The following is a 20,418-nucleotide window of genomic DNA, read 5'->3' on the forward strand; positions in this document are numbered from 1 at the left end:
TTACGCCCATCTATCTTTAAATCAAATTTTTGACGACTGGCGTGAATCGTCATTGAAATTTAACCATAAACGCTCGAATTTTAGTTTGGAAAGAATTATCTTTTAAAGATTTTTAACAAAATTGATCAAAAATAGAATAAGTGAAATGGTTATCAATTTTTGGACGATATTGGAATTCTTGACGAAGATTGAAAGTTAATAAAGTATCGCAACTTGTAGGAAAACACATTTCCTATTTCTATTTCTATTTTATTATATTTTTAATTTTTATTTTTAATTATAACAACTTAATATTCAATTCTAACATATATTTATTATTCACATTTGATAGAGTTATCAAACGAATTGCGATTTCAAAGATAAATAACTTTTTTTTATATTGAGAGAAATATTTTTTTTTATTTATGATTGTAGTGTTGTTTCGTCAACAACATTTTTGCTTTTACGAAAATAGATAACTAATATAACAATACCAACAATGATTGCGACACCAACAAAAGAAATAATTGAAATGCCAATCATTAAGAATTTCAATTTTTTTGTCATTAGTTTGTGTTGGAGATAGCGATGGAATGAACTGTGGATATTCTTCAACAAGACTTTCGAAATTCATTAATTCTCCTTTGATCATTTTTCTTTCTACGAATGTATCTAAAGGAGGAAATAGTTTATCAATTTTTTTTCAATATTAATGAAAAGTACATCATCCAAATCGACAGAAGTAAATGTAGATGTTGGATATCCACCAACTTTAACTTTGCCGGCAAATGCAGAGTATATAATCTCTGCAGGTATCTGTTCGCCTTCAAACGGAATCACTTTTACTTCATTATTCATCCATTCAGACAAATCTTTCGAATAAGGAGCACTCGGATGAAGTTTTGCAACAAATGTATAATTAGAATATTTTTTCACAGTTCTTGTAAAGAAAACTTTGATTTGAGTCTCATTAACCGGATTTGTTGTCAATATGAAACATGTCTTCTTTCCATAATTTGTGAAATATTTCTTTCTATATTGTTCTCTGTTTATTTTTGAAACTTCATAAAGATAATCAACCTTATGTTCTTGTTGATGATATCAATTTTGATCATTTTCATCTTTCTGAAGTGATAATAATTTTGATCCGTTGATTCAAAGTATTTGTTTAGTCACTTTTTTAATTTTAATTTTAATCAAATTGACTGTAAAACTCCATTAAAATATAATTTGACAATACTATCAATACAATTTACATTGACAGATACTTAGAAATGCTAAATTATTCAAGTCAGGAGACTATTTGTTCCTTGAACGAAGTTTTTCAGAATATTACGGCGATATTACATTTAATGACAAAACAGAGAACGAGACCATATCAGGAAGTGGCAATTATTACATTCATTATGCAGTATTTTCTTTCCATCGCCAAAATACAGCAATTTACCTTGATTCACACAGGAAAGTATTACTTGAAACATGCTCCTTTTACAACAATAGTTCCACAGATTACGGTGGATCATTCTCTATCTTTGACTCTGATTGTATCTTAGTTCATATTTGTTGTTTATTTTCATCATGCGGAAGAGAAGGATGCGCATATTACATTTATTTACCTTATGGAAATACCTACAAAAATTATGCATTTGAATGTTCAGTATCACAATGCAAAGGAGATATCAAAGTAAGTAATATGAATACATCTTATCACTATGAAATTACTGAATATGCTGCATATGAAATTGGCTTTTCAACAGAAATAGGAGTTATTAATTTCACAACTGCATCAAATACATCATCTACAGAATTAGATGGAATGTACAATTTGGGTGACTTTAATATTATAAAATGTAATTATTTATACAATGAATGTACAGGAGATGATGCTGCAATAATTGATTGTGATACTTCATGTACATATTCAAATTGTTCATTCATAGGAAATAAAGGATACTGTTTATTTGATGAAGAACCATATCTTGATAATTGTTACTTTGATAATAAAGATGTCACTCAAACTGTATGGGATGGTTATTCAGGTACATTTGAATCAATCAATCCATTAGATTCATTTATATCTCATTATGCAGTTGAGGGGTGTCCCAGTACATATTTTTATAAAAAGGAAGAATCAGAAAAAACATTAAAAATGAAAGACATCGAAAATATTATTATCAATATTTTATTAACATCATTTGTTGTAACAGTAAACATATCTTCTTCTAAAATAGTATAAATATACTCATTCATATAATTTCAACAAAATTCCAATCTAATTCCTCAAAAAAAAATTAATGACACTCTTATCACTTTCTGACATTCTCTCAATTTTTTTGACATCTTTAATTTGTGAAATAGATTTCGCCGCAAAACAATCAGATCTTTATTTTATTATTTTATTTGATAATGATATAACAAGTCAAAATATTATATCAGATATTCGAACAATCTATGATTTGAACCTCTTTTGTCAAAAACATTGATAGTGTTTCAGAAAGTTTTAAATGCACTATTAAGTTAATGTCTACAAAAAGTACCATTGTTTGAGTACTTTCTTCGACTCTTTTTTTTCAGAAAGTGTACATTTGTAAACTTTCTGGAGCAAAAATATTTTTTTTTCTCCCTTTCATTGATTTATATTTTTTCTACGTTTTTGTGCAAGAAAGGAGTCAATTTTTCTCTCACACGATAGATTGTTAAATACATTTTTTAATAACCTTATATGCAACTCTAACATATTCATTATTAGCATATATTCATTAAGCGCATCTTCTTCGTGTCTGTTTCGCAAAATTTGAGGGAATTGAAAAACTTTCGCGCAAAGCCTTTGCGGCAAAGGATATGATTTCGAGTTCATTGTATTATTTGATTTATCTTGTTTAATTAAGGATATGATTTATGAGATTGCACAACATTGAAACTTAATTAATCGAAAAGACAAAAAAGAATAATGATAATTAATTGAATAAACAAATCGAGAAAGTCAAAAAAATTCTGAAGATTACTTAGATAACAAAACACACCCTTTTTCTGACATGCTCCCATAAAAACATTATATCTTTATCATCATTACAAAACAGTATAGCATATTATCATAATCATATCACTAAAGCATCTACATCTATATCAGGTTATAGTGATTAATAAGAACTTTTTCCTGAGAATATTAACTTCTAACATTAGAAAATTGGGAATTAAGGTTTGGTTTTCAAAAAAATTGAGACAATGCCAGAGAGTGTTAAGTGCACTTAAGGGTGCCCTATAACGATAATGTAAACATCACAAAATTAACCTTATTAGAACTCGAATGAATGGATTATCCGGATTCTAGTTCTCAATATAATAACCTTAAAAGTGCTTTTCTGAGGGTGGTCTATCGTCTATAGGGCACCCTTAACTTTCACTTTTTTTTGACATAATTGAATATTTATCAGTGATAGTATTGCTAACTTTAATAATTTAGTTTGAGCTAATTTGAGTGATATGATGGATTTTTTTTATTTAGTCACTTTTTATTTAATTTTAACCTTAATCAAATTGACGACTATACAACATTAAAATTTAATATTGCAATAATATCATGCCTATTTGCATTGATCAATGCATAGAAATGCGAAATTATTCAAGTTACAAGACGATTTTCTCCTTGGAAGAAGTTTTTCAGAATATTACGGCACAGTTCCTTTTCATGACAAAAAAGAGAACGAAGCAATATCAGGAAGCGGTAATTATTACATTCATGATGTAATTTTTGCTTTCCATCGCCAAAATCGAGCAATTTACCTTAATTCTAGCAGCAAAGTTTTAATTGAATCGTGCTCATTTTACAACAATAGTTCCACAGATTACGGTGGATCATTCTGTATCAAAGAATCTGATTGTATCTTAGTTCATATTTGTTGTTTACTTTCATCAAGCGATAAATGGGGATGTGCATATGAAATTGAATTATATGATGAAAGTACCAACAAAAGTTATGCATTTGAATGTTCAGTATCACAATGCAAAGGAGATATCAAAGTAAGTAATATGAATACATCTAATCACTATGAAATTACTGAATGTGCTGCATATCGTATTCACAGTTCAAAAGAAGCAGAAATTATTAATTTCACAACAATATCAAATACATCATCTAAAAAACAAGGTGTGTTAGCAAATTATGGTAATTTAAATATTAAAAAATGTAATTATTTAAACAATGAAGATACAAATAATGGTGATGCAATAATTTGGTGTGATACTTCATGTACATATTCAAATTGTTCATTCATAGGAAATAAAGGAAACTATTTATTTGCAGTAAAACCAACTTTTGATAATTGTTACTTTAATAATAATGATGTAAATCAAACTCTAAAGTTTGATTTTTTTCCGGAAACATTTGAAACAGGATATCCATTAGATTCATTTATATCTCATTATACTACAGATAAATGCTCTGCTACATATTTTTATAAAAAGAAAGTATCAGAAAAAAGATTAAAAATGAAAGACATCAAAAACATTGCTATCAATGTTTATAAAACATCATTTGGCCACGCACTAAACATATCTACTTTTAAAATAGTATAACTAATCAGTCATATGATATCAAGAATACTCCGTTCTGATGCTGCAAACATGTCGCAGATTTCAAAAAATTTTCTTAACGTGAGTGAGTTTTCATGCAGTCATAAGGATCACACTTTTGATAGTTTTACATGGCATTTGCCGGCAAATACCATGTAAAATCTTCTCAATTATTTTCCAGGGTTGAAAAAAGATTGAGAGTGTGTCAGAAAGTTGTAGATGCATCGTTAAGTTAATGTCTACAAAAAGTACTATTGTTTAAGTACTTTCTGAGACTCTTTTTGTCAGAAAATAAATACTAGTAAACATTCTGGAGTTAAAATATTTTTTCCACTTTCAATGATTTTACATTTCTATGTTTTTGTGCAAGAAATTACTCAATTTTCCTCTCACACGGTGGCTTGTTAAGCTTTTCCTACAAGTACAAAAAACGTGCTTGTCATATGCATTTTTTGACAACCTTTAATGCAGTTCTAACATACTCATTAATGGCATTTGATATATAATTGTATTATATTGAGATAAAAATCTTTTTTATTTATGGTTGTGGTGCTGATTCATCAACAACCTTTTTGTGTTTACGAAAATAGATAACTAATATAACAATACCAACAATGATTGCGACACAAACAAAAGAAATAATTGGAACTCCAATCTTCAAGAATTTGGATTTTTTGTCATTACTTGGAGTTGGAGATAGAGATGGAATGCATTGTGGATATTCTTCAACAAGACTTTCAAAATTCATTAATTCTCCTTTGATCATTTTCCTTTCTACGAATGTATCTAAAGGAGGGAATAGCTTATCCATTTTTTCAATATAAATGAAAAGTACATCATCCAAATTGACAGAAGTAAATGTAGATGTTGGATATCCACCAACTTTAACTTTGCCGGCAAATGCAGAGTATATAATCTCTGCAGGTATCTGTTCGCCTTCAAACGGAATCACTTTTACTTCATTATTCATCCATTCAGACAAATTTTTCGAATAAGGAGCACTCGGATGAGGCTTTGCAACAAATGTATAATTAGAATATTTTTTCACAGTTCTTGTAAAGAAAACTTTGATTTGAGTCTCATTAACCGGATTTGTTGTCAATATGAAACATGTCTTCTTTCCATAATTTGAGAAATATTTCTTTCTATATTCTTCTCTATTTATTTTTGAAACTTCATAAAGATAATCCACTTTTTCTTCTGGCTGAGAATTAATTATTCCAAGTATATCAATTTTGATCATTTTCATCTTTTTGAAAGTTTCTTTGAGTTGTTCTTCTTCTGTTGTAATCATTTCAGGGTTAGATAATTCCAGATAAATATTTGGATAAGTTATTGCAGCAAAAATAAAACTCCAATTACGGATATCACAGTTTGCAATCTTTTTATTAATATTTAAAGCTCCTATTAGTGCTTGATCATAGAATTTTTTGAATTCTTCTGCAATTTTATTCCATCCTTCCAATGTATTAAGTTTGAAATCAAGGAATTTTTTGTAAGTGTTTGTTCCATCAGAACAAAGATGAATTTCATAGCGAGACTGATGAATTCCTTGATTCAATAACCAGAAAAATGGCTGTCCAATTCTGATATCATCAACACGAACATGGAAATATGCATTTGGATCTTCATGGGCAATTTTTTGAATATAATGAAATGTATGTTCAGCTTCGCCATTTTCCAGGAAGTATTGTGCATGCGGATAGTTCTCCTTTATCTTTGTAAAGTTAAAAGTATTTGGCCTTCCAATTTGAAATTCTCCTTTAATATTATTTGTCAAGTTGAAGATGACGTAAAAGAAAGATGTTATAACCGGAAATGTTCCACAATGATTGATAATATAATAGTAATTTCTGTCTTTAACAGGGACTGTGTTAATTGTGACTGTAATTGAAACATTGTTTTCTTCAGATTCTGTTCCTTGAGCCGCAATAATATATGTTCCTGCTTCATATATTCCATGTGAAATATCTTGTTCAGGTGTAACTCTGACATTTTGACAATTTTTTGATTTAATCTTGAAGCATTCTGTATTTGTTGAATAGTTATCAGGGGAAATAACATCCCCATTGTAATTTGTGATTTCAATTTCACATTGTGAACTCCCAAGACGCGCAAAGAAAAGGAACATTCTTGATTTTTATGTTCTTAGAATTTTTTTTTCTCCTTTTCAAATAGAAAATCCCAAGCAATTGAATGAATCAGACGCATATTTTTGGTTCACACTAAAGTATTGAGAATACAACACAATATTAGTTAACAAGATTGATTTTATTTTCATTCAAAAACACATTTTCAATCACTCTGAAAAAAACTATCGTTTTCCATAATACACGTCGTATGTAATTAGGATTTTAATCGTATTATAATGGATAGTATTTATGTTACATAAAATATCTTGGGGAAATAATGGATAACTCTGAAAAAGTACACTTTTCATTGCACAAGTTTGTATTCATTGAAATTTTTACAGGTGTTCTGGAATATAAATTCAATTAAATTAACATTTTGATGCATAATATATTTGTTTAAAAAACTCTCAATTTGGAAAACAAAATATGATGATTAAATTAATTCAAATCTCTCACCAAAAGAAGAAGAGAACTCTAATTTATAGAACTGAGTGGTATATTTTGTATTCATGAAGGCTATGAAAACTAAAATTCATAAAATTCTGAAATAAAATCATGTTAAATCTAGATGCCTAGCCTTAAGGGTGCACACGAGAGGATCATGTAAACTTCAGAATTTAGAACCTTATTTTTAGGCATTATCTTGGCTACCTATTTAGGCTCGAAAAGCAAAAAATATCAAAAAATACAACTTGACTCCATTATGACCCTTTCATGGAGGTAGTTTTTATCCGCTAGTATTTTCCTTTGAATCTCTTTACAATTCGAAATCAAATTCAAACCTCAGTAGAAGAAAGGAAGAATCGACTTACTACGGTTGTAATACGAATAAATACATATATTTAATTATTTTTATTTACATAATAATTGTTTGAAGCTCATATTCCATCAAATTTTTAAATAAAAACATTAAAGTGTTGAAAATGTTCATATATTTTAATAGGGTTTTGGCACTTTATTGAGGAATTACTACATACATAGTCGAACTGAACTTGATATTTTGAAATTTAAATTATTTATCAAAATTAAAATTTAACTTGAAATTTATAATTATTTAGTCATATTTTGCATAATTCTAAGTAGATTTTGTAAAAAATCAAGAAAGAAAAATTTTAACGTGCTTTATTTTTTCTTTTTTATAATAATACATATTATTATATAATTAACATATTCATAATGTTTCACCCTTTCAAAAATATAATCCTCCTTTCAAATAAACGTACATACGGGTGGCCTCTTTTTTCAAAAAATTAAAATTTGAAATTTTGGGCTCAAATATTAGAGATTTTTTCAACCTTTAACGATATATGTTGTCTATATCAGACCTCCTTTCTTTTTGATACTTAACATTGTTCCTAAATCTTAGCCGTTAAGGCTGTTCTGAAAATATTTTTTTTTCGAAAAAATTCGAAAAAAATTCTTAAAATTCAAAAATCCCTTAATTACTGAGGATTTTGGAAAAAAAGTTTTTACATGAACATGTGTATATTATATGAAGTATATTGATAAGGTAAAAATCAAATTTTATTGCATATTCATCGAGAAAATAAACTAACGAATCCCTCAAAATTGAGAGGGTAATCCTCCTCCTCTCAAATAAACGTACATACGGGTGCACCCTTAATATGGCTTTATTTAACAAAAACAAAACATAGTTATTCATTATCAGCAGCTTGCCTTTATTTTTAAATTGGGCAGTTTGTGAAAGACATAGTTATCCCCACAGTAAATAAATCCTATCAGATTTATTAGTGGTTATATACTTTTGACCATTTCCAATGATTTAACATACAAATATATTTATTTTTTGAAAAATATTAGAGATATGTGTATGCTTAACACTATCAAAGCATTTTTATTCAAGTTAAATTGATGTTATGAAAACCAATATTTGAATAAAGACTCTTATCTTTTATTTTTTATGCACAGTCTATGTCAAGACTGGAATAGAGCAATACTGATATAGCAGTAAACACCTCTCATTGCTGGAAATCATTTCCAGCAAATTAGAAATGCAATATATGCTGGGATCGATAATCGTAATTACGATAATTTTGAATCCAATTAAAAGTTGTCAAAATTCGCGAAAATCATTTATTATTCATAACAAAAGTTTATTCATATTATTTTCTCAAAATCTTGCCAAGAATTTAAAATGCTCACAAATTACAAAATTTGCGAATTATATTATTGATAAACTAGCAACTATGAATATTCCCGTGAATTATTTCAAAAATTTCAATGATATTTAATTTTGAATGAGTTTTATTTTTCATAAAATAAAATGAGCACAATATGCTAATTCTCAGATTTTATGATTACTGAATTATCTGAAATTCCGTTTTTTGCAATTTGAATTGAAAATAATCGCAATTTATAAAATCAATGAAGGAAAATTTTAAGCCTGATCCACCTATTACATATTGTTTTCCTTCATCCAGCGCGCTTCAAGGCTCTGTATTTGCCGACATACCTTTACCACGCCCTTCTCCATATGATATTCAACAAAATTTAATTCCACTTCCATCATTGAAACCACTACCCGCTCAACCTCTAACGCAACCAGTTTCACCCAGAACACACAAATCACCATCACCGAAACGCTGCCAACCTTTAATACCGATTTCTATCGACAATTATAACCCTCGAAAAAGACAGAATTTCACAGAAGAAGCTACTGTTATAGCAATAAATATGCTCAAAGTCGAGCCATCATCTCTTTTTATTGATCCACAACAACCATCAGCTGATCAAATGAATTATATTCAAACTATCCGAACTCAAATCAAAAGATTACGCGATGCAATATTATCTAATACCGAAGAGTCACGAGAAATCGTAAAGAGCTACTACGCGATGAATAACTGTCCAGAACAATCAACTTCTGAGCCGCAAGCTAATAAAGTTGTACTCAAGTCAGCGCACAATCCATGTCAAAATTCATGCTTATTCGACAGGCGTTCAAGAATCGAGAGCATAAGAGAAAAGAATAAAGCGACTTTTAAACGAGCAGAAGAGATTGCACAGAAGCAGAAAGAAGAATTTATCAAAAGACAGAATATTCACGAACAAAATGATAAAGAATATAAAAGGAAGCTAAAGAGCTTACAGTTGAAACGCGCCAATAGATCCAGATCGAATATATCCGACATTGGCTTTAATATTGTACCAATTACGTTTTAATCCTTAATTTTGTATTATTTTTGTTTGTTTGTTATATATAATTTGTTGACTGAATAAACCATGTAATTATTTCTTATTTTTAACCTCTGATCTTCATTCAAACTGTAAGTCTGATTATACCGCTCAAAAAGTGACAATAGGATTTTATATGAATAAATTTTTAACTTTTGAGCAATTTCCACGGGCAATATTCGAAAGACATCCAATTGATTGCGATATAAAAGACGATTTCATGCTAATTCTTGATAATGGAGGACAGTTTTTGCTATATTCCACAAAAACTGATAAATTAGTTAGATTAGCATTAACAGATAAGTCAATTGTCTCTCCTCCATATCATGTAGCATTATCTCCTTCAAATTCTCATGCAGCTGTTGCATGCGAAGATGGTTCTTATTCAATTTTCGATATAACGAATGCTAAGCTACTGAAATCATTTCCCAAAGCGAGAAAAGCTGGGATTAAGCAGATTATGTATTTAGGAGAAAACCAAATCGTGATTTTAGATTCAAATAATTCTCTGACTCTGACAAAGATATCAATCGGATTATTCGGCGTTTCTGCAAAAGACTTCGTTATTTGTACATTCCAAACTCCTCCAATATCGTTAATTCCTGTAAATTTTCCAAATAATTTATCAAACTTCACGCAGAAATTACAAAACTTAATACTTGTAACAACAAATGAGAAGTTTGTTGTTCTAAATTGCGAGAGTTCAAAAGTTTTAGCAAGTATTCCAATAGAAAGCGCGATTCCAACTTATTCTTTAAATCAACCTGATGTTTTACAAATAGGACTTGCATCAAAGAACTTAGCAGTCGTTTACACTCTGAATGGATTCAATTTAACCGAGATTTCTCATTGTCAGATTAATAATATTTCTCCACGATGCTGTAATTTCATCAGAGATGATCTATTACTTGTTACATCATTTAATAACTCGTTTTACGTATTCAATTCTTCAAATCCTACGACTCCACAAGTTTTTTCAGATGATAATTTGTCTCAAGCCATTTACGTGCCAAATCCAATTGATAAAACATTATACATAGCTAAGGAAAGTTCATTATTCGCCATAAAACAGCGTACTTTCGTTGAAAATTGTTCGACCATTCAAGATTACAAAAATTTATATGAGATTTCGGAACAATTTTCGAAAGGTAACATAGTTTCAGGCAGCGACAGTTGCTTACCATTTGAAACTCGCACAGAAATCATTCAATCAGTATTTTCCAAGTATTTTGTCGCAAATAAAGCATCGCAAGACATAATAGAGCTTATAATTAAAACATCTAAAGAGTTTTCTCTCAGAAGATTACCTTCAATACTTGCTTTGAATGAATTTAAAAATAATATTAAAGAATTTGCTAATTTAATACCAAAATACGATCCGGATGCAAGTATTTTCTATTACCCAACACAGTTCAGTAACTTGTTGTGTGAAAATACGGATTCAAATCCGGAATTTATTCGAAATTTACCTTCATTGTCACTTTTTACAAAATCTGTCTTCTTTTTAAGGACAGGAAACACCAAAGAAGCTTTAGCAACTATAGAACAACTTGATACTCCAACAGCTTATAATCTTTCTGTAAATTTGGATGATTCATCAGAATCTTTGCCAACTCTCTTAAGAACACAGGCCAACTCTATTACAGATGCAACAATATGCGTATCAAAGGCCTTGAGGTTGAATGATTTGCTCAGAATCTTCCAAAACAGAGGTGAATCCGAAATTTGCCAAATTTTATCTTTTTGTGAGAAAATTACCCTTATGACACAAGGGAAACCATACGACCTCGACGTATTTTGCCAAAAAATACTCGAATTCGCAATTTACGTCAAATCTCCTCAAATCACAAAATTCTGTGTTGAAAAAGCCATCAAATACGCGAAGAATTTGCCTGACCAATTAACAACTTTCGTTCTGAGAGAGATTTTCAATAAAAACAGTGAAAAAGAAATCTCTCAATTTTTGAATCAAAACGGTTACTCAGAATTTTTGAGAAAGTTACAACCAATTATAGTTAAAGCCGGTTTTGATAATGTAGAAGAGCTTATCTATAGAAAACTGAATGATTTGAACAGATTAATTAAGTTTTTATTCATAAAAGACAGAAAATCAGAAATTTTCCAAGTAATTTCCGAAAAATCACAAACAAAAGCAGTTGATGATGCCATAGTAGAGAACTGTGAGCTATTGCTATCAGTAGATCAGCTTAAATTAGCTGGTTTAATGAAAAATCAGGAAATTTCAAACCAAATTTACTCAAAACTTCCTGGAGACAAGAAATTTGCATTTGCACACAGTCTTTGTGAAACAAACAAGAAGTTATTCGCAAGTTTACCGCTTATTAATGAAGATTATGTAAATTACACGAAATTCCTCATAAAATTCCACAAAAACGAAACGATCAAGTTTATTTCAGAGCGTTTCGACATCATGTCACCAAGTCTTCTCGTGGAATTTGAGCGGGAACGAATGTTTGACTGTGCGATCTCAATTTCTGTTTCTATGAATGATCCATTGCTTATTCTGCAATATTCTCAAAGCGCTTTGAGAGATTTCCTTGTTACAATGACTTTTTGCGATGTAAATTTATTGAATGATTTCCAACAAAAGTCATTTAACGTCATCAATGAAACAAAGAAGTATTTTATTGATTCTACATCTGTTTATTCGATTCTGAAGTCTTTTGAAATACCTTTCTTCTGTTTATCGAATAATCAAACAGATAAATACTTCATTGAACGTTCCACAGCCATTTCTGTTGTTTACAAGTCATCCTACAAGATGATCCCGCAGAATTTTGCTTTTCCTGTCCTTAATAACGTAATAATTCTTTCTTATTCTGATTCTTCTTTATCAGGATTCAGAAATTTCATTCCAAAATACATTCAAAAGTGTATTGAATCAGGAGACATAAATCATAATGATATCAGAGAATCTGCTGGTGATCCACTTTTAAATATATTTTTATCTATGACTTCTTAGAGAATAAACTTTACTATTTATATTTCGTTAAAATTAAGTTTCTTAAATCCATTTTCTCTTTTTTTTAATGTGTGAACTTACTACTTTCTGACACACTCTCAATTTTTTATGACACAACCTTGATCCTTCAACTATGAAATTTGGTGTGAAAATATATCATTGGATATCACAATAAACGCAATAAACAAAGCTATCATATTCCCTCATATAAGTACTTCTATTCTTAACATGAGCAGGGTTTGGGATTGGCCTCTAAACTCTTTTTCATAACCTTCGCGTCTCATTTTTTCTGTATCGGACGCGAAGTATTTCAAGTTTAGTTTGGGAGTTCTTCTCTTTTTCTATTTAATATTTTATTTGATCAAGCTATGAGAAGTCTTAATTTTATATCAGATATGCAAAAAATTATACACTTTTCCGATGTTTTGTCATGGGCGCCATGCGACCCAAAAATGTTGGAAAAGCGTAATTCTCGGGCATACGATTATTTTTGATTCAAACGCTGTTAGGCATTAAAAGCAAAAATAATCGTATGCCAGAGAATCTGAGTATTGTCATATTAACAATTTTGATGCGTTTTTTTAATGAAACAAGGGTTCGATTCTCAAGCTTATGTTTATTTTTGCTTTTATATAATCTCATGTTTGAATCAATAATAATCGTTTATTTTTGCATGAGAATTAATTTTTATTTTTCTTCAAATGCTATGCAAATGACAATTAAACTGAATGAAACGTTTGAGAAATAGAAAAAATATTTGTGCGTGAATCTCTACTAAACCTATCCTTTATGAGTAATTTGGAATTGGTGATTCTTGCTAACATAATTTTGCTCTAATGAGAAATCAATTAGAAAAGCATAACACTAAGATCTTTTAAATTTAATTCACAAAAATGTTTAGAAAAAAAAATATAAAATCAAATCATTTTTCGAAGAATTCCTTTATGGAAATAAATAGAGAAAATATTTACATTTGATAATATCGTAATTAAATGATTTATTTCTTACATTTTTTCCCATTTTATTTACAATTATTATATTGAATGTGATTCCACCTCTAATATTTGGGTTGATCTCTAAGTGATCACAAATTAATTCATAACTTTTGAATTTTAGAATCGCAATATTATTTTTTTTTTACATATCAATCCCCAAATGAAAGAATCCTTTTTGCTATTGGGGACTAATTTTATTTATTGATTTTATTCATTTTTGGTAAAAAAAAATGAAATTTGAAACGTTACTAAGTGTGTCTAAGCCAACGATTCATCATTTTATGTAATATTAGGAAAGAAATCGAAAAAAGAAGAGATTCAAAATCATTTTTGATGTCATTCATTGAATTTGAATTGCAACGTCAAAATTCAAGCGAATTCACAAATTTTCAATAGTATACTTAAAAAATTGAATACTGATGTAAAAAATTAAAAGTTGAGCGTTGAGCAACCATTGTATAATATGGACTTCATTAAATTTATATAAAACGTTGCATTTCTAAAGATTAACAAAAACCTTGCGATTTTAATTATTTTTTTGTCAATAAATGTTAAGAAACATTTTCGTAGCTAAATCACTTGATTTCCATTGCGATTTAGAGTATTCATACACACACAATTCGACTGAACTCTCAATCGAAGTTCAAAAAGGCAAAAATTCATGTATTAGATATGATTTCGAAACTAATTCTTCACAATTATTTAATTTATCAATCAAAGAAAAAGACTCATTCCAAGTCTTAATTTATAACACTTCTGAAAAACATCCGAAATTAATGTCAAAAATAAATAAAAAAACCGAATCAAGATTGTATTTCAATGAAAGTAAAGGTGTTATTGTCATCAAATCAAGGCAACAGCAAAATATTCATATCCGTCTATCCGAAGTTACAGACATAAATAAAGCAAGAAAAATATTGTCCCTCAGTGAATCAAATAAGAAACTGATAATATATGTTATTGTCATTTGGGGAGGTCTTACTGTAATATCAGCATTACTATACACTTGCTGTTGTTGCATTTTCCCGAATAGAGCTATTTGAGCAGGAATGCTCTATAGATGTTGTTTCTGCTGCTGCAAGGGAGTTTATGATGCATCAATCAGCTTTTACTACAAACATGAAAAGAAAAATAAAGTTAATCCTGCTCATAGAATGAAATGTGCTGGAATTTGTTGTGGCTTTGAGCTCTGTAATATGTTATGTGATTGCCGCACTAAAGCACATAGAAAGGCTTCTCATCGTCCGGGATCCCACAATTATAAAAACGACAAAATGGATGAACTTGAATTGATATTTTGGCTCATATTTTTTGCAATATATGCTCTTGTTTATATATTTTTCTTTATCTCTTTTATATGGGCATTTATTTTGATGCTGAATGGACCAGCCAGTGACGCAGAAGAGGATTTTGAAGATAATTTAACTGATCGAGCCATTGAATATTATAATACACATCAAGATCGTTCTTCAGATTTCGACAAAGATGAAGAAAATCCCGCACGAGTTTAATATGCTTTTAATTTTCTAAATTTTAATTATTACAAATATTAATAAGATATTTTAAACATATTAAGCTTGTCAAAAATATGTAGACAATTTCTATACATCAATATATATCCAAACAAGGGTATTTTCAGATTATTTAATTTCGAAATCAATGGAAAAACTTGTTTAATAGTGCTCATTCAATATGAATTGTCATTTGGTGATGCTAGTTTAAGAATAACAAGATTTGAATGATTCAAATGAATTCAAAATTAAATCAGCTAATTCATAATGTTAGAATTCTTAATATGACCACATTGGAAATAAGTCTAAAAAATATATCAATCTCTGAATCGGATTGAAATGCAGATTATCTTTTTGTTTTTTCATTATAAATTTTCAAAAAGAGTAACTGCAATGGATAGCAATGAAGAAGAATATTCTGTATAATAGTTATTTATTCTAATTTTCAAATTTCGTAATGAAATTGAGAATGATTGGGAATGCTTGATCAAAATTCTGATTGAGAACTGCATGGTAAGCATTTGGAATGATTGACAATTGCGAATTTTTCAACATTTTGAAGGCATCAACAATTGCTTGCAAAGGAGCATTAGGATCTCTATCTCCTGCCATTACAAGTGTTGGACATTGGATTTTACCGAAAATTTCTTCGCCAATTATCAAACTTTCATAATATTGTTTAAGAGGTTGATACCATTCATTCATTTTATCAGGCTCTGGACGGATTTTCTTCTGTTCTTCCCAATATAATTCATCTCTCTTTCTAAATACCTCAAATTCCGGAATTACTCTCCAATTCTTTTTCCATTCTCCTGCTCCGATGCAGACAATCTTTTCTGTAAGCTCAGGATATTGAGCAGCAAAGAAGTATGTAATGTAAGCACCATCACTGAATCCAATTAAAGTTACTGGACATTTTACTGTAGCATCAACAACAGCCTTAACGTCGGATGCCTTCAACTCGTAGCTAGGAATATCATTGCCTATTTCTGATTTGCCCTGTCCTCTAGTTGCAATGGCAATTACAAGATAACTCTTTGATAAATTATCAATAAGTTCACCCATTTCTTGGATTGATCCGATAACACCACTATGTGAAACAACTATTGGTTTTCCTTGACCGTACATTTCATAATAAATTTTTGTATTGTGATTTACAACGTATTTTCCTGTTTCACTATTGTTACCATAAGGTATTTTATTTTTGTAACTAGTTGGTGTCTCTAGGCAATACCTTGGAATGAAAGACATCTTTAAAATGAATTCACGATCAGTTTGAGTAAATTTTTTTGAAGAGAAAATTTGTCATAAAAATAATGTTAAAGATTTTCAAATCCGCTACACACAATACCAGATTAATTTTATTACAAGCGATAATCAAAATTTTCTGAATTCAATTCAATTTCTATCGGGAGACAGACCAAAAAATGAAAGAAATATGTGTCAATTCTTAATTTCAAACTTATCACAGCACATTTTTGCTTGGAATGCATTGAGGACAATCTATTATTCTATGATTTAACTGGATTGAATCATTGCTAAAATCACAAAGTCAAAATGTGTCAATTTTTTTAAAAAAATGTGTTCTATTGATTATGAAAGATATGCTAAAGATTTTGGGAATTGGTACAATAATGAGGAATTCATTGGCATGAGATCAGTTACGGAGTTGTCGTTGATTTTTGATCTTTGCTTATTCTCGACCAAACAATTTTTTGATCCATTCACAATCATAAGTAATAAATTCAAGTTCTCAGAAGTTCATTCTATCATGCAACATGCAAAAATAGGCAATTTCGAAAACACAGAAACGGCGTTTGAAATTTTAAATTTTATTTCTAGAATATTAAACAATAGAATTCTCCTTGATATTTCAACTTTCATAAAATTGCAAAAAGCAGAATCTCAGCCAAATGTGAGCAAGAATATAAAATTTTTGCTAGATTGTCAAAAAAATTCATCAGATTTTGATAAAATCTATGATATATTGCTAAATTGCAACCTATATAATGATACAAATGCAATTAAATTTGCATGTATGAGTGAATACACTCAAGTGACTGATAAATATGGTTCATCTTTTCTTCTTTATGCTGCCCAAAGGAATAATATTGATGCAGTCAAATTCTTTCTTTCTCTTCCAAATGCTGATATATATGCAATTAATCGGAACGGTATTTCAGCTCTTCAACATGCATTAAACACAGATAATGCCGAACTAATGAAAATATTAGTTTCTCACTCGAATTTCAATGCAAAATATTATTACAAAGATGGAGGTACAATTCTTCATCACGCAGTTCAAGAAAATAAAATAGAAGTTGTTAAATGTCTTTGTTCAATTCCAAGTATTGATGTTAATGCCAAAGATCAATATTCTAAAAAGACACCTCTTCATTACGCTATTCAAGAAAATTATCATGAAATTTTAAAGTATATGTGCTCCAACAGTAAAATTGACATTAATTCTAAAGATGAGAATAACATGACACCACTTCATTACGCAGCTCAAACTAATAACCTAGAAGTTGCCAGAATTATTTGTTCACGAATTGATGTTGATCTCAATGCAATAGATGATAATAAAATGACTCCTTTGATATATGCCGCCAAATTTAATTCAACAGAAGTTATCAAATATTTAAGTTTCTTACCAAAAATTAATTTCACAGCAACGGATGATCAAGATAAAAGTGCATATGATTATTCAAACGAAAATAATAATGCCGAGGCCGTCAATATTCTCTCTATTCATCATCCAACCAAAAATAATAGCAATCAACTACATTCAGTTCCACAACTTAATTAAAAGCAACCAAATGAAAATTATTTTGTATTTGAAATTGTTTATTGTGCAATCTCAAAATGATTTTGATTATGAAATCAAAATTTTAAATTTAAATTCATCTTAATAATTTAATATAAAATCTGCTTTTTATCTTATAACAATTTCCAGCAATGAATAAAAATTTCAAGCGAACTGTCTTAAAAGGAAGTCTGGCTCTTAAAATATCACTATATTGTACTATATCTACTATTTTTCCATTTGAATATAGAGAATGTGAGTTTTTAATTTTATTTTTATTTGATTCTCCTGAAATATACGTAAGCTTTCAGTTTTCCTCATAAATTTTGTAATAATGATATAATCTAATATAAATGCAATAGTTTGTACAGATTTCCTGAATTGATTTACTGAATCTGATAATTTTTGACTAAAACAATTGAAAAAGCACCATAATAAACATTTTAAAATGAATATTTATTCAAATTTCTGATTTTCTTATACAAATAAAAATAATTTAGACTTTATCTCCACTTGACGATGAATGCTTTCCTTTTCCTTTCTTTTTCTTGCAGCAGCAGCAAGCACATATGATAATGACAATGAAGAGAACGCCGGCGGCACATGCTGCTATAATGAATATTTGTTTATTAGTAAGCAAAGGTGGCCATTCTCTGTGCAGACCCATAAGAACTACTGGATCTGTTGGATTCTGACTTGTCGATTTAGCTACGTCATAGAGTGCATTGTTGTCGACTTCGACAGCTGGATGAAAATAGGCATTTTGACTTTCATATTTCTTGTCTTTTGTAAGATAAAGGTAGTATGGCTTTGATGTGTCTGTTGTTGTTTCTCCATCTGCACCATGTATCTCGTATTTGTATCTGTTAGTTAGGAATCCAAAATTAATTTGAGAAGGATTTGGAACGAAAACTACATAAGACTTGTTGAAATCAAATGTTGTTGAATAAGTTTTATAACTAAGGATGATTTCGTAATTATCTATCGGGCCAATTTGCGAAATGTTGAAAAGGACAAATCTTGCTATTTGATTTCTATTAGAAAACAAATCAATATGATTATTTGCTACATTAGTAAAGAAGGCAACATTTTCTTTATGTATTGTCCCAGCACCAGAATCTGGTGGATTTGAGTACCAATATGTGCCGTTAAAAGGCTCATCTTTGTTTGTCTTCATTGTAACCAAAACACTATATTGTGGTAGCCTGTATTGGATATGGATCCAGTTATAAACTTCATCTTCAAACTTATATGGGAAAACTACATCGTTAATACCCCATTGAAGTGTTTCTAGTACATCTGGTCCTGCAGGATATACCGCACCATCAACTGTTTGATCAAAGTACTTTACTTTTGTAATTGGATCTAGATCTGTATGGCATCCGTATTGGAAAATCGTTACTCCTGGAATTCCAGATTTCACGATAACATGTCCGATGTTTAATTTCGGCGTTTTATCACCATTTCCTTCAAATTTAATAACTGAATATTCACTGGCAGAAACCGGAAGATCCATAACTTGTCCAATTGGGTACATATCTGATTGTGCCCATGAAGGACCATATGTGAATGCGCCAAGTTTAATCTCTGGTTCTAGGTGATAAGATAAATCATTCACCGTTGGAAGGAGAACAATATAATAGTTAAAAACATTTGCGAATTTGGAAACAGGAGTAAGAGAAAATGGGCAATTTCCAATGATAAATTCCACATGTGCTGGCTTTGGAAATGCATCAAAGAAATAGAAAACTTCAGTAGCATTTCCCTTGGGCTCGAGCAAAAGAGGTAATTCACCTGTATTAATTGTCATAGTTTCTTTAAACTCGTTCGAGTTCATAATGACTAAATAGTTTCTCATGTTAAAAGGAGTTGGTGGTACGGTTAATTGAAGTTTACCATTGACCAGAAAGGCGCTATGTTTTCCGGTTTGAACTTGAACCGATAGAGATAAAGAGGAGAATAAAAGAAACATAAATGAAAATTATAGGTGAATTGAATCATATGTATCGTTTTTACATAATTGTGTAGATACTTTTACAAATAGCTCTCAATTATATTTTCTTCCATGACTTTATCATTGATTTGAAATGAGGTACGTAAGTTGCATTGAACTTTTGCATTTTCATGCAATTTGTGTTTCAGAGAAATTCAATTCAATGCAAACTCCGAAGATATTCAAAAATTCAGTGTAAGGAATATAACGATTCAAATTTAGAAATCAAATAATAATGGAAAACTTGTCTTT

The 20,418-nt window shown here is 29.6% G+C and overlaps 9 protein-coding genes across 9 annotated transcripts, besides 3 other annotated features; 6 read left to right on the forward strand and 3 right to left on the reverse strand.

The window, feature by feature from the left end:
• Nucleotides 1–346: 346 nt before the first annotated feature.
• Nucleotides 347–2,215, forward strand: TVAGG3_0746250 (uncharacterized protein; the record flags this gene model as incomplete). Its single annotated transcript, XM_001322858.1, has 1 exon — nt 1,673–2,215. One exon carries the CDS (start codon nt 1,673–1,675, stop codon nt 2,213–2,215), a length of 543 nt encoding a protein of 180 aa, XP_001322893.1.
• Nucleotides 2,216–2,281: 66 nt separating this feature from the next.
• Nucleotides 2,282–2,306: a mobile genetic element.
• A 926-nt stretch (nt 2,307–3,232) lies between these two features.
• Nucleotides 3,233–3,372: a mobile genetic element.
• Nucleotides 3,373–3,520: 148 nt separating this feature from the next.
• TVAGG3_0746290 (pectin lyase-like family) lies at nt 3,521–4,634 on the forward strand (the record flags this gene model as incomplete). The annotated part of the gene is made up of 1 exon (XM_001322857.2): nt 3,580–4,554. One exon carries the CDS (start codon nt 3,580–3,582, stop codon nt 4,552–4,554), a length of 975 nt encoding a protein of 324 aa, XP_001322892.1.
• A 455-nt stretch (nt 4,635–5,089) lies between these two features.
• Nucleotides 5,090–6,682, reverse strand: TVAGG3_0746300 (uncharacterized protein; the record flags this gene model as incomplete). Its single annotated transcript, XM_001322856.1, has 1 exon — nt 5,090–6,682. The coding sequence occupies one exon, from the start codon at nt 6,680–6,682 to the stop codon at nt 5,090–5,092; it is 1,593 nt and encodes a 530-aa protein (XP_001322891.1).
• A 583-nt stretch (nt 6,683–7,265) lies between these two features.
• Nucleotides 7,266–8,303: a mobile genetic element.
• Nucleotides 8,304–9,068: 765 nt separating this feature from the next.
• On the forward strand, nt 9,069–9,947 carry TVAGG3_0746320 (uncharacterized protein; the record flags this gene model as incomplete). The annotated part of the gene is made up of 1 exon (XM_001322855.2): nt 9,069–9,866. The coding sequence occupies one exon, from the start codon at nt 9,069–9,071 to the stop codon at nt 9,864–9,866; it is 798 nt and encodes a 265-aa protein (XP_001322890.1).
• Nucleotides 9,948–10,014: 67 nt separating this feature from the next.
• Nucleotides 10,015–12,861, forward strand: TVAGG3_0746330 (cytoskeletal protein binding; the record flags this gene model as incomplete). The annotated part of the gene is made up of 1 exon (XM_001322854.1): nt 10,015–12,861. One exon carries the CDS (start codon nt 10,015–10,017, stop codon nt 12,859–12,861), a length of 2,847 nt encoding a protein of 948 aa, XP_001322889.1.
• A 2,044-nt stretch (nt 12,862–14,905) lies between these two features.
• On the forward strand, nt 14,906–15,367 carry TVAGG3_0746340 (uncharacterized protein; the record flags this gene model as incomplete). Its single annotated transcript, XM_001322853.1, has 1 exon — nt 14,906–15,367. The coding sequence occupies one exon, from the start codon at nt 14,906–14,908 to the stop codon at nt 15,365–15,367; it is 462 nt and encodes a 153-aa protein (XP_001322888.1).
• A 438-nt stretch (nt 15,368–15,805) lies between these two features.
• Nucleotides 15,806–16,618, reverse strand: TVAGG3_0746350 (hydrolase family; the record flags this gene model as incomplete). The annotated part of the gene is made up of 1 exon (XM_001322852.1): nt 15,806–16,618. The coding sequence occupies one exon, from the start codon at nt 16,616–16,618 to the stop codon at nt 15,806–15,808; it is 813 nt and encodes a 270-aa protein (XP_001322887.1).
• Nucleotides 16,619–17,405: 787 nt separating this feature from the next.
• TVAGG3_0746360 (Ankyrin repeat family) lies at nt 17,406–18,176 on the forward strand (the record flags this gene model as incomplete). The annotated part of the gene is made up of 1 exon (XM_001322851.1): nt 17,406–18,176. One exon carries the CDS (start codon nt 17,406–17,408, stop codon nt 18,174–18,176), a length of 771 nt encoding a protein of 256 aa, XP_001322886.1.
• Nucleotides 18,177–18,669: 493 nt separating this feature from the next.
• On the reverse strand, nt 18,670–20,031 carry TVAGG3_0746370 (uncharacterized protein; the record flags this gene model as incomplete). The annotated part of the gene is made up of 1 exon (XM_001322850.1): nt 18,670–20,031. One exon carries the CDS (start codon nt 20,029–20,031, stop codon nt 18,670–18,672), a length of 1,362 nt encoding a protein of 453 aa, XP_001322885.1.
• Between the last annotated feature and the right edge of the window lie 387 nt (nt 20,032–20,418).

This window comes from Trichomonas vaginalis, chromosome III (assembly GCF_026262505.1).
Source record: "Trichomonas vaginalis G3 chromosome III, whole genome shotgun sequence".
In the NCBI taxonomy this organism is placed as follows: Eukaryota; Parabasalia; order Trichomonadida; family Trichomonadidae; genus Trichomonas; species Trichomonas vaginalis.